The 13,983-nt window shown below is 37.8% G+C and overlaps 1 protein-coding gene across 1 annotated transcript; it reads left to right on the forward strand.

Moving 5' to 3' along the window:
• Window positions 1-10,865: 10,865 nt before the first annotated feature.
• On the forward strand, window positions 10,866-13,380 carry LOC100018686 (cornifin-like). Its single transcript, XM_001371764.3, has 2 exons — window positions 10,866-10,923; window positions 12,603-13,380. The coding sequence occupies exon 2, from the start codon at window positions 12,624-12,626 to the stop codon at window positions 13,038-13,040; it is 417 nt and encodes a 138-aa protein (XP_001371801.1). The 5' UTR covers window positions 10,866-10,923; window positions 12,603-12,623; the 3' UTR covers window positions 13,041-13,380.
• Window positions 13,381-13,983: the final 603 nt, after the last annotated feature.

A 13,983-nucleotide genomic window follows, 5' to 3' on the forward strand; every position in this document is an offset into this window, starting at 1 on the left:
TGTATATAATAATCCCAAAGAAGGAATGTATGCCTGACATAGAATTCCTTGAGGGGAATTCATTATCTATTTTTCATAGCTCTATTAATTAGGTTTCTCCTTATTTTCAACCATCATTCCTTATTCTCTTTGTGTCTTCACAGAACTTACTTCTTCAAGAACTTCATTCATTTTTATTTTAAAATATTTTCCATGGTTACATGATTTATGTTCTTTCCCTCCCCTTTTCCCTCCCCACTCCCAGAGGTAACAAGCAATTCCACTGGGTTATACATGTGCTACCACTTGATACCTAGTAGTGGCATTGCTGGATCAAAGGGTAGGCATTCTTTTAAAGCCCTTTGGGCATAATTCCAAATTGCCTTCTAGAATGGTTGGATCAATTCACAACTCCACCAACAATGTGTTACTGCCCCAATTTTGCCACAACCCCTCCAACATTTATTATTTTCCTTTACTGTCACATTGGCCAATCTGCTAGGTGTCAGGTGGCACCTCAGAGTTGTTTTAATTTGCATTTTTCTAATCAGGAGGTACTTAGAACATTTTTTCATTTGATTATTGATCATTTTGATTTCTTCATCTGAAAACTGCCTACTCATATTCCTTGACCATTTGTCAATTGGGGAATGGCTTGAGTTCTTGTAAATTTGGCTTAGTTCCTTATATATTTGGGGAATTAGACCTTTGTCAAAGAATTTTGTTATAAATTTTTCCCAGTTTGTTGCTTCCCTTCTAATTTTCATTGTATTGGTTTTGTTTGCATAAAACCTTTTTAATTTAATATAATCAAAATTATTCACTTTACATCTTGTAATGTTCTCTATCTCTTGCTTGGTCTTAAATTCCTTCCTTTCCTGTAGATCTGACAAGTATACTATTCTATGGTCACCTAATTTATTTAGGATTTCACTCTATATTTAAGTCATTTACCTATTTTGAATTTATCTTGGTATAGGGCATGAGATGTTGATCTAAACCTAATTTTTCCCATACTGTTTTCCAATTTTCCCAGCAGTTTTTATCAAACAGTGAGTTCTTCAAGAACTTCATTCTTGAGAACTTTCCATGCCACCTGTGCCAATTTCTTCTAAAGAATTTTAGGTCACAAAATCCTACCACTCCTTTCTCTTAATTCTTTGAAATTGGCTTTCCAATAATCTAGGGTACAAGTCAGATTATGCCTGGCTTTCCTTTTACTTCTGTATTATAGACTCTAAGATGAAATGATGCCTTCCCTCAAAACTTCCCACAATTTCTACTTAAGCAATTAATTTTTCCTTGTATGTGAATCAGGTCCATTATAGGTGTTGTTGTTTCCTCCAGTGTTTAATGAAAGAACTTGTCATTAAGGCAGGCTGAGAAAGTCCTGACTTGTCAGGCCACATCTACAGTTATTATGTCTGGTTCTTAGCTTCACATTGGGAAGGACATTGGCATACTCATGAGTATCCACAAGAGATCACCCAGAATCATGAGGGAATAGGCTGAAGGAACTGGGATGTATATCCAAGATAAGGGGAGATTTAGAATCCTACTGAAGTACAAGTTAGATTTGATGGTCTTTGAGATTCCTTCTGCTGTAAAATCTATGGTTCTGGCATTTATGAATCACTCTAGTGTGTTCTTCGAGAACTTCATTCAGACTTTCAGTGCTCAGAACAATCTGATTCCTTTCAGAAGACCTTGAAGGACCATGCCTGAACAGTATGCAACACATACAAAAATATCACTCACATACATTCTTTCTCCCCAAATAATTCCCTCTAAGCATGATGATGTTCAATTGTTTCAGTTGTATCCAACTCTTCTTGATCCCATTTGGTGTTTTCTTGGCAAAGACACTGGGGTATTTTACCATTTCCTTCTCCAACTCATTTTGCAGGTGAGGAAACTAAGGCAAACAGAGTTAAATGACTTTCCCATAATTGTACAGATACCAAGTATCTGAGGCCACATTTGAACTCAGGTCTTCCTGACTCCTGGCCTGGCACTCTATTCACCATATCTATCCACCTATACATATACTCCTTCCTAAATGTATGGTCTCATTACAGACACACAATTTCTATCACATATCCCTCTGCCAAATATTATATTACCCTGCCATATTTTCTCTTTCTATATAACTTTCCCAAGAAGACACCCCCCCAAAAAAAAGAAAAAGAAAGTCCTGGATAACTATAGTTGCATGTGTAATATGATTCTTTTGATGAATAATATTTTCAAAGTATTCTATAATACTATAAAATCAGATAAATGCATTAATAGGTCTCCCATTATAATTACAGTGAAAAAGCAATGTAGCAGTATGTTCTATTTGATAAACAATATGCATGTATATTTCTTAAGCTTTCTATATAACTTCCCCAAAATGCTTCTTGCCCATAGAATTCAACCCCTTTGTACAAACTTTCAATACCATTCCAAAAGAACAAGCATTTATTGAGTATTTACAATGTTCCAGTCACAGAACCAGGCTCTAGGGATACAAAGAAAAAGAAAAAACAGTCCTCACACTCAAAAATATTATATTCTAATAGGGAAGACCATATTCACATGAATAAATATTAACATAGAGTTGATATAAGGCAACCATGGCCTTAGGGCATTAGCAGCTATGGCAGGCAAAGAAGTCTTCCTAAAGAAAGTTGTATTTTGAATTGAGTCTTGAAGAAAGCTAGGAATCCTAAGAAGCAGATATAGGAGCAAACATTTTAGTCATGTGTGAGGAATAGCAAATAGAAAAGTTGTTGTTCGTCCTTTGTTTTCAAAGAAAATCTATGTTACAGAGTGATATCTTGACTTGAAGGTGAATTTGGGTTTAAGTGAAACAGAGTTACACAAAATCATCATCCTCACTCTGTCTTCCAGTCATCAAAGTCCAGTGGCAAAACAAAAATCAGGACAACTGACAAGGGCCCGGGATTCAGTGGATGATTTTGGCATCTTCAACATCTTACCAAGATTTAAGCGATCCCCAATGCCACATTCATGGCCATTGGAAAAAAAATTGTTTTCACCTGTCCATTCAGTCAAGAGAATTCTTCATGTTCTTGGGACAGCCACCCGCTCGATTTATTAAAGCCTTTTGTCTACCCCTAACCTGGTTTTACCAACATGTGTCTGTTGTATATGCTATAGCGTCTTAGAGACGCAGGTGAGAGCTGAGTTGACAGATGGGCACCAAAAGTGGGCAAGCTACCCCAAAAAAGGTTCAGCAAGTCCTCTCACCAGAAAATTAGTCCTCCCTGAGTACCCCCATATATTCTAAAGCCCTATTAACAAGCCTTTATAGCGTGTATCCTGCTGTCAAAGCTATACAGGAATTTGCGGAGAACTGATTTTGCAGAAGAATAAATCAACATAGTTATGGTTTCACCCTATGGGAGTTATTGCCCCAATCTCTCACCCAGCCTTTCTCACCAAATGATGTTGTTCCTTCCCCTCCAGAGGCTACAAGAATTAATATCATTGGTATCTAAAAGTTATTCCCCTTAGAGACTTCCTTTCTCTCACCAACAGTCATTCTATTGACACAAAAGTATCAAGGAGGGGAACCAGCTCTGCATTGCCACTTCCCAATGGGGAGAGGAAGGAGTTAATTTCTAAGAATTGAGCCCTATATTTCTCCAGTCTCTCTTCCTTCTCAATGGAGAGATGGAAAGAACCAGTCTTCCCCCCACCCGGCTTAGCGTTCAGGCCACCTCCACTATCCAGAATCGCTACCAGGATTCCAAGTTCCAGGACACTCCTTCACTTTCCTTCCACCAGACTCACACCCACCTAGGAATTGCTGCTATACACTCCCAAAGATAATTGTTTATACCAAGAACTTCTCTGACACTGAAGACTTTCTGGATGTCCCTGGATTTTAATTAGCAATTAACGTGGAACAGTCAACCCTTTTAACTGTCAGGGACAGGAAAAAGATCTAGGTCATAGAGGTCCCAAACTACCAAAATGAACTCAGATTCAGAGCTTCAGGGAGCCAATTCCCTAAAGGACTCCTATCTATCCGAGAATCTGAGCACCAAGGGTAGCAGATTGCCTCTATTTTTCTGGGTTCAGAATTGGAAAGACTTGTGCTTGTTCTATACATGAGATGTTGTCATCCTCATAAATAAATAAATTTATTTAAGTTTTAGAGTTAATAAGGTGCTTTAAATACATTATCAGAATTCCCATCTTACAGATGAGGAAACTGAAGCTCAAGTTAAATGACTTGCTCTGGGTCACTAACATGACTGAGGGGACTTTCAAACCCTAGTCTTCCTGACTCCAAGCCCACACTGGATTCATAACATCACACTTTCAACAAGGTGTGCCTCATTCCCTCTCATCTTAGGATATGGCTACCAAACTTCAATTCAGCAGTTTGCTTCAGGGACCTAGTTATTACCTTCAGCATCTGTTTGTGATACCAGAGTCTCAGAACCATAGAGCTTACAGACTGCATTTCTTGCAGCCTACATTCCCTACCCCAGCTCCATTTTATTCAAAGTGAGAAGCTATGGAAGGTGACACCATCACACTCACATAGATGCCAAGTTTATTCATCACAGGAATCTGGAGGGCGAGGGACTCGGGTGAACTAATTCTTTCCCTTTCTGTGGCTAGCTAAATGGTCCATTTATCCCTGTAGTTGCAAAATTGTCATCTGAAAAGACAGGAAATCCTCCCTGTTTGTTACTTTTCTCCACAATCTCCTCCCCAAACACTTTAGCCCTAAAGACTCCTTAGCCTCCTCTGCCTTCTCATTCCACTGTACCCACTGGAGCCTCCACTCTATTGTTTACTTCCTTTCTCTTCTCTTCATAATCCTTCCAATTAAAGAACTCATAGAAACTTGAGTCCTTCCAGAATATACTGCATTCATGGCAATCTCCCAACTTCTCAATCATTGGGTGTGCCTTCTTTCATGCCCTCTGTCACCCTAGGTCAGTCAAAAGCTCATTGCCACTTCCAAATAGTCCCCATACCATTATCATTCAGCAATTTCTTCTTCAAGATTTGCTCCAACTAGCTTTATTTTATATGTACATACACACATATATAGTTTTACATATATAATTCTTTAAAATATTATTACAATGGATTGATGGGGATACAATTGGGGATATAGACTCTAAAGGATGACTCAAGTGCAATTATCAATAATATGGAAATAGGTCTTCATCAATGATACATGTAAAACCCAGTGGAATTGAGTGTTGGCTATGGTAGGGGGTGGGTGGAGGGGAGGGAAAGAACATGAATCATTAAAACCATGAAAAATATTCTAAATCAATTAAGTAAAAATTCTCAATTAAAAAAAATCTAAATAATTAAATAAATAAATGAAATATTATTACAGACCTCCAGGTCATTTTATCAAATTGGTCAGTGTTCTATTCTATCCTAATCCTCAGATATTTAAGATAAATCAAGATAATTTTATTTAAGATATTTGAATAATAATAATTTAAGAATTTTAATAACCTGCCCTCCAAGTATATCAAATCCCTTAATTTCCACAATGCACCTATCTCTTTAATCCACTTAAACCATTCACATAAAGAACAGAGGTTTTTAAGCTAAGGTTCATGAATGTCCAAGGATATATGAATAAATTTAACTGAGTTCATGAATTTGGATAAGGAAAAACTTCCTCTTTATTTTAGAATTGTTTGTTCCTTTTATAATCCCATTAATTTTATTTTATGAACATAAAAACATTCTTCTGAGAAAAGGTCAATATGTTTCACTAGACTGTCAAAGAAGTCCATCACATATACACATACACATTAATTATAGGTGGTCATATCCTTGATCTCCACATCACTGATGAATGTGGTATCTCTATGATTCAGAATTCTGTCATTCTCCCTGGGATCATAACTTCATGTCCTTCCATGTCTTTTTCTGGTTCACTCCTCCCAAACCTATTTTTCACCCTCACCATGGGTAACAAACTGTTCCTCCACCCTTCCCTATTCTCTAAGTACATCACCCATTCACTGCCCATCCTTCATAGTCTTAGCCCTATAGTTGGACCAGTTCCACTCCATATTATCCTCTTTCCCTTGACTACCCTTTCTTGTTATTCCAATACCAGTTATTCCTTGCCAAACCACAGTCTTGGGTTACCTCTACCATCTGCCTTCTCCACCCCTATTGACATGCTTTTGGAGATCACATAATCGTGTTGACTAGATCTACTACAATGTGAAATCCCCTGATCTCAGAAGTGCCCTCATGACTACATAGCAATCTATTGATTCTTCTTTGAAGGACCCTTTTATTATACTCCATTCAGGGCTTCCCAACATTACCTTCCCTTCGGTCCCCTTTAACATCTCTTCCTTGCTCTCTTTAAAAATAAACCTTGTTTCTTACTTTTCTGAAAAAAACTATTGTCATCTGTCATGAGTTCTCTCTTTTGTTTCATTCCACAGGGAGGGAAGAGAATAGGAAGATGAATAGGAACCAACTCTCTCTACATTTATCTCCATTCTCTCCCCATTTGTTCCAATCTCTAAGGATAAGGGAGCCCTTTTCTTAATTAAGGTCAACTCTTCAACTTGCGAACTTGATTCTCTCTCCTCAAGTGTCCCCCAAGAGCTACCCTATCAGACATTGAATCCATTTAAATTTGGCAAATATTTATTAGGTTTTGTTGTTATTCAGTCATTTTTTCAGTTGTATCTGACTCTTCAGGATCCTATTTGGCATTTTCTTGGCAAAGATACTGCAGAGATTTGCCATTTCCTTCTCTAGATCCAGGTCAAAACAGATGAGGAAACTGAGGCAAAAAAAGTCACTTGTCAAGGATCACACAGCTACTCAGTGACCAGATTTGAACCCAGATGTTCCTGACTCCAGTCTCAGTGCTCTATTCACTGTGCCACATCATTAGGGTTGGTGATACAAAAATAAAAAGGAAATAGGTTCTATCTTCAGAGAATTTATATTTCCTTTCTATTTATCTACTGGCCACTATATTCTTATTTTCTTTATCCACTGTATTTTCATGTCTCTTAATCCACTGGCTTCCTTCATTCTGCCTACACACAGGTCTATGTTTCAATCTTTCTTTAAAAGCCTATACTTCTCAATAATGGAGTTGAAGAAATGGATGGGGTGGAGAATCCATTTCTGTTCATTTAAAAAAATGCTTTTAAAACCCTACATTTGGCCTTGTCATATTCCCAAACTATTTTCCTATATCTCTCTTCTTCTTTTTACAGTCCCCATCATACTAAGAAATCTTTGCCTTACAGATTCTTAACTTTCCCTTATGGACTCCCTTGGCAATCCGGTTAAGCCTAGGGACTCATTTTTCATAAGAAACTTTTTAAATAAAAGAAGAAATATAAGATTACAAAAGAAATCAATTATGTTGAAATTTTTATATTTAAATATTATCTTTTAAAGTTCATGGACCAAAAGTTAAGGCCCCTGCTCTACATTCATCAATTGTATTTACTCACATCCTACTCACTTCTCAACCCCTTATAATCTGGCTTTACCACACAGACTTCAATTCTACCAAAACTCTTGTTTACCAAGAATTTCTTAGCTGCTTAATTCACTTGCCTTTTTATAGTTCTTATTTTACTTGACCTCTGCTCAGCTTTTGATTTCACTAACCATTCTCTCTTCCTTCCTTAGTTTCCAAGAAATTTTCTCTAATTCTCTGTTTTTCTTCTTTCTATCTAACCAGTCCTCAGTCTTCTTCACTTGATCATTATATTCTTCTATGTGCTAATTGTGGGAGTTCTCCAATGTTTTGTCCTTGACTCTCTTTTCTTTCTTCAATTTCTATAATTGGCCATCTTATCAGCTTCCAAGGATCCAATGATTGCTACAACAAAGACTCACAATCTGGAATCTGTAACCATATCAGAATATCATACTCAGCATATCCAAAGAAACATTCTTTTTTCTTTTCCTCTATCTGCCCCAGGCTACACACCCTCAATCACTTCTCCTCCAAACCTTATTTCTATTGAGGGATTCAGCATTCTTCTATTCATCCTGGATAAATCACCTCTCCCCTATACTATTGTAATCACTAATTTGTCTTCCTGCTGTTGGTTTCTCCACTCTCCAATTCATTGTCCATGACTATCAAATACATATGCCAAGAAAAGAATCTGAACATTTCATTCCCTGGCTCCAAAACTTTGAGTGACCACTCATCGATATAAGGATAAATAGACATTTCTGATCCTTGAATTTAAAACTATTGACAATCTGGCTCTGGTTTCCATTTCCAAGACTTTCATATTAACCTTCTTCACATACTCTTTGTTCCTCCCAGACTAGCCCATTAACTGTTCCCTACATATCACCTTCCATCTCTTATCTTCTTGCCTTAGTACAGCTGGCACCCATGTCTTCAATTCATTCTCTTCTTACCTCTTCCCTTCATCATCCCTAGTTTTCTTTGAGTCTCATCTCAGGTGCTGCTTCTTAAGTAAATACTTTTCTCATGTCTGGTGTGTTCTCCTTGCTCAAATTGTCTTGTTTTACTTATTAGGATTGATGAGGTGGCAAAGTGGATACAGTTCTCATGAAGACTCATCTTTGTGAGTTGAAATCCAGTCTCAGAATTTAATAGCTGTGTAACCCTGGGCAAATCACCTAATCTGTCTGCCTCAGTGTCCTCTTTTGTAAAATGATCTGGAGAAGGAAATGGCAAGTCAGTATCTTTTGTAAAATGATCTGGAGAAGGAAATGGCAAGTCAGTATCTTTGCCAAGAAAATCCCAAATGGGGACATGAAGAGTTAAACATGACTGAAAATGACTATCTATATACATATATATATATATAACTATATACAACTATATTCATATATAAATATGCATATGTATGCCCTAGTGAAAGATAAGCTCATGCATACTCAGCACCTAGATAAATATATATATATACATATATATATATATATATTCCAGTGTTTAAGCTGATGTATATCAGCACTTTAGCACAATGCTTTGCACAAAGTAGATGCTTAATCTGTTGAGTTAAATTGAGGAGGAAGATGCTATTAGACTTAGAGAAAAAATCATGAAAGAAAGGATACTGGATGATTCTTGTGATTCTAAGCCATCCAAATTTATGTATCCAGGTAGGAAGCTCCAGAAGGGGAATTCAATATTGTCCTTGTATCCTCAACACTTAGAACAGGACTTGCACATAGTAACTTCTTAATAACTTTTTAAAAACCCTTATCTTCATCTTCTTTCTTAGAATCAACACTAAGTATCACTTCCAAGGCAGAAGAGAGGTAAGAGCTAGGCAATTGGAATTAAGTGACTTGCCCACAGTCACACAGATAAGAAATGTGTGAGGTCACATTTGAACCCAGATCCTCCCATCTTCAGATCTGGGTCTCTCTCCACTGAGCCACTTGGCTGCCCTAGCTTAACAACTTCTTGAATTCAGTTTAATTTATTCTTTTGAAAATAAACTGAGCATCCAAAAATTAGAGATTTTTTTAGCAATATGGTTTCTTATCTATGGAGGACTTAAGGAAAGACAGAAAAAAAAATGGCACAGGATAAGTAAATCAAGCAAGCAATCAACCAGGATTTATTACAACCCAGGGGCCAGGCATTGTACCTAGAAATGTGAAAAGGAAACAGGCCCTGCCCTGATGAAGCTTACATTCTAATAGGGGAGATAACATGCGTATAGGGAGTTAGAAGCAAAGCAGATAAGTAGGTTCTTGGTAACTTTGGGGATGGACAGGACAGGCTTCACATACCAAGGGGCACATCTTAAATCTTGAAGGAAAATAGGATGAGAAGCTGTGAAAGTTTTATATTACACACTAACAGAGGTACACAAAACATCATGACATCTAGGAACATTTGAATGATCTGTAACCCATTAAAATCTCACAGAAGGGACCATTGAAGAGGCAGAGACAGAAAATGGGGAGCAGATTTGTTGAGTTGGACAAAATTTGGGGGAATTCCCAGCATCCTGATTTCCCTGGCTCCTTTTAAGACTCAGATTAAATTCTAACTTCTACAAGAGACCCTTTCCAGATGGAGGTTGGGTAGACAAATAAATGGCTCAGTGGACAGAGAGTCAGATGGGGAGATGGAAGATCCTGAGTTCAAATGTGGCCTCAGACACTTCCCAGCTGTGTAACTCAGGGCAAGTTATATTACTGCTCTTTTTCTGTCTGGGAACCAATATTCAGCACTTAAAATGTGCCAAGTAGACATTGAACTAATCATGTTGTTTTTTAAAAGTGGGTAAAAGTCCTTGATCTATGGAAGATTATACTTTAATGGGGATAGACAACACATAAATAACTATGTACATATAAGAAATATAGAATAAATACTACTATTTATTAGCTTCCATGTTCAACTCTACCAATTCTATGGATCTTCCACTTTCTATCTTCCCTCTTTTAACCCACATAACCTAAGAAAACTGTCTGTTTTCACATAGAATATAAACAAGAAACTATTTTATCCAATATGCCAGATTTGAGGGCATTGACCCTACTCTAGTAGGGAAGATAGTGTCTGTACTTCAGAAGGTATGGGTCTTCCTGCTTTCTGTATTAAATTGATGGAATAATCCCAAGTGAGCTCTGCCCTTAGTCCCACCATTACAGATAGTGGCCAGGTGGGAATAGGGGGTAAAGTGGAGGCTAAGTGGCAATGACATTGTCAGATATCTGATGCCAAAGGAATGTTAACTGAGTGGTTTTCATCAAAAAAGACTGAACAGACAGGTCAGTGAGGAAGGTTGAAATGATTCACAGTTGGGCAGGGAAAGAATGAAAATCTTGAGGCAAATAACCATTTCATTTCCTTGAGAGAACAAGAGAAAACTATATAAAAGCCTCATAGCATACCCAGGATTCAGCAACAGACTCGAGAACCTTGAGAAGCTGCCTTTCTCTGAGCACCAGGTAAGTCTCTTTATTCTGAAGTTCTTCTCAATACTCCACTATGCAGGCAGTCATGGAGCTTCATTACAGAGATGATAAATCTTGAGGTCCAGAGGAGAAATGACTTGCCTGAAGTCACACAGCAGAGGCAGGACTAGAATCTAGATTGCTTCATTCCTAATCAGAAATTCTTAAGCATTATGGACCTTTTCTTTGTTATCTCTTTGAAAAAATATAAAATGATCAATATTGTCTTATCTGATATGATATCAATTTAGGATATTTCATAGAATCCTGGAATGCCAAGGCTGGAAGACATCTTCAAGATCAAGAAGGCATATTGTAGGTGCTTAATAAATGCTTGTTGACTCAGGACTATAATTGTCATCTTCAAGTATTTGAATGATTGTCACATGGAAGGAGGTTTAAACTTGTTTCTCCTCAATCTCAGAAAGTAGAAATAGGGAGCACTGGATAGAGATTGAAAAGAAGATTTAAACTTGATATAAAGGAAAAGCTTCTAACAATTAGATTTATCACAAAATGTCATGAGCTGGCTTAGGGAGTTGAAGCTTCCCCCTCAGTGGCTATTTTTACTTAAGGGATGGATGAGAACTTATGAGGTATTTACCCTATAGAGGGAAGGGTTATTCAAGTATGGCTTAGGACTTCTATGAAGTCCCTACAGGTGCTGAAATCGGTGATCTTCAGCTGACTTGAAGTCAAATCCTCTTGTTTGACACACAAGGAACAGAAGGAATGTGGAGAAAGGGAAATTATTTGCACGTTATTTTTCTAGTTTGTGGCAGGGCTTGAATTTGAACACAGGACTTTGGAATCTTGCTTAATGCTTTTTTCCTATACAGCAACAAAATCCATCAAAAACTTTACATAAAATTCTCATTTTAGAATTAGATAAATAGAATGTTTAATGTGTTTTTTTAAACTAGAAAACTGTCATCTTTCTAACTTCTTTTCTAAGTGACCATTTTCTACTACCATTTTCTGTTCACTGCAGAAATGTGTCCTATTACAGTAACCAAGGTCACAGAGTTGGACCATGTGAGAAGAGAGATAATGGGAAAAGGGAACATCATAATGAAATGGGATGATACTGGATTTCTAATAGCAGGATCTGCTGTCCAATCCCAGCTCTGTTTTACTTGTGTGACTTTGGACATGTTATGGAATTCCTTAGTTTCCTCATCCATAAAATGACAGTTGAATGAGGTCACTTCTAGTGTTTTTTTTTTTCCAAATCTAGTTCTAAAAACATGAAAAAATCCTGGAAAATGAAAAGAGACAGAGTAAGAAGCTGAAACCTTAAGAAAAAAACAAAAGAAACAAGACAGAATAGACAAAGAGAGAGGCAAAGACAAAAAGGAAAATTTAACAACAAGCACTAGAAGATTCAGAAGCAGTTTATGCTCATATGTGAGCAAAACTAGAAGGGGAGAGAACCCAGACAATTGAGGGGAACCAATGATTATCAACCTATCTTATGACCTAGACAAATTCTGAGTACATTTCATTATAAAGGAAAGATAGGGGAATTTTTAAAATAATTAAATAAAGGAAATATAGGTAAGAAATAGAAGGAAGAGAGGGAGAATCATGGAAGCCCAATGTCCATAAAGCCATACTTCTGTAGCAGGGATTCTGGCTACTCCTTATTTGATAAACTGTCCTTTCTTCTCCAGGAGAACCACATCATACAAACCATGTCTTCCCACCAGCAGAAGCAGCCCAATATCATACCCCCTCAGCTTCAGCAACACCAAGTCAAACAGCCCTGCCAACCACCTCCCCAGGAGCCATGTGACCCCAAGGGCCCACAACCAGGCACCACCAAGTTGCCACAACCAAACTATCCTAAGGTTCCAGAGCCAGGAACAACCAAGTTGCCAGAACCATGCCATCCTATAGTTCCAGAGCCAGGCACAACCAAGTTGCCAGAGCCATGTCAACCTACAGTTCCAGGTCAACATCCCACCAAGAAGCCAGAGCCATACTACCCTGTGGTCTCAGTGCCAACCCAACCTAAGATCCCGGAGCCAGGAACCACCAAGGTTCCAGGATCTTATCCACCTCCTGCCCAAGAGAAGTATCCACAGGTCCCCAACACCAAACAGAAGTAAAATGACTCAAGATCTCATCTTCATCCTCCATGGAACAAACTTCTGAATGCCGAAACTCTCTTGTCATCTGCTTTCAGTCTTTATTGCCTATGGTTCTCCCTTGGTGGTTTTGAGAATATTATCCATATGCTGGAATAAATTAACAAAATCTCCTCCCTTCAATTGTGTCCTGAAAACATGCACCACTGAGCTTCATCCCTATCCTGAGATTCCCAAGCACCTGGATGAGGCTGAGGCTATAGCTAGTTACCCAACTCATCCCATTGGCTATTCAGCTATCAGTGCTCTATTCAGGAGAAATTCAGAATCTTCTGTTTTTTGACCTCATTAAAGTCATTATTCAATCTACTTTTATATGTGTATTTGTATCATTGGTTACATCCTGAGTGATTCCAATCAGTGCCTTCCCAATGATATTTTCTTCTAGGGGAGGTGGTCATTTGAAGACACTAAAGGGTGATGGGACATTTAAAAAATAAAACTGACTCATGAGCTTTGTAAGATGAGGTACAGAGGTAAGAAGGGTACAGAGTACTAGGTCCTACCAAAAGTTTTAGGCTCAGATGCAATCATTGGGCAAATGAGCATTAGGAGATTATTTAATGACCAAGTAGCTTCTATGGCTACTTTAGCCTGAATTGGGTCCAGAGTTATGGGCTCTACCCTTGGATAAAACTTATTCTCAGAATTCAAGATGCTCCTTTACCAGCCTACTCCATGCCATGATCTGCTGATGGCATAGTGGAATGATCTTTAAAGTTTTCTGTATTAATATGATTTGAGAACTTTCCTCCATAATCTCTGGATCTCTGCCTACAGTACAATTAATCCATCTGCTTTTTCTGTCTGTTCTTTTTCCTGCTATTTCTTTCTCCCCTTCTCATTAAGATGGGTATTTATACCATTGGTTTGATATAATAGTAGTCATGCCATCTGGTTTGTG

This window comes from Monodelphis domestica, chromosome 2 (assembly GCF_027887165.1).
Source record: "Monodelphis domestica isolate mMonDom1 chromosome 2, mMonDom1.pri, whole genome shotgun sequence".
Lineage (NCBI taxonomy): Eukaryota > Metazoa > Chordata > Mammalia > Didelphimorphia > Didelphidae > Monodelphis > Monodelphis domestica.

Coding starts and splice junctions, on each gene's coding strand:
- LOC100018686 (XM_001371764.3), top strand. CDS start 12,624: ATGTCTTCCCACCAGCAGAAGCAGCCCAATATCATACCCCCTCAGCTT.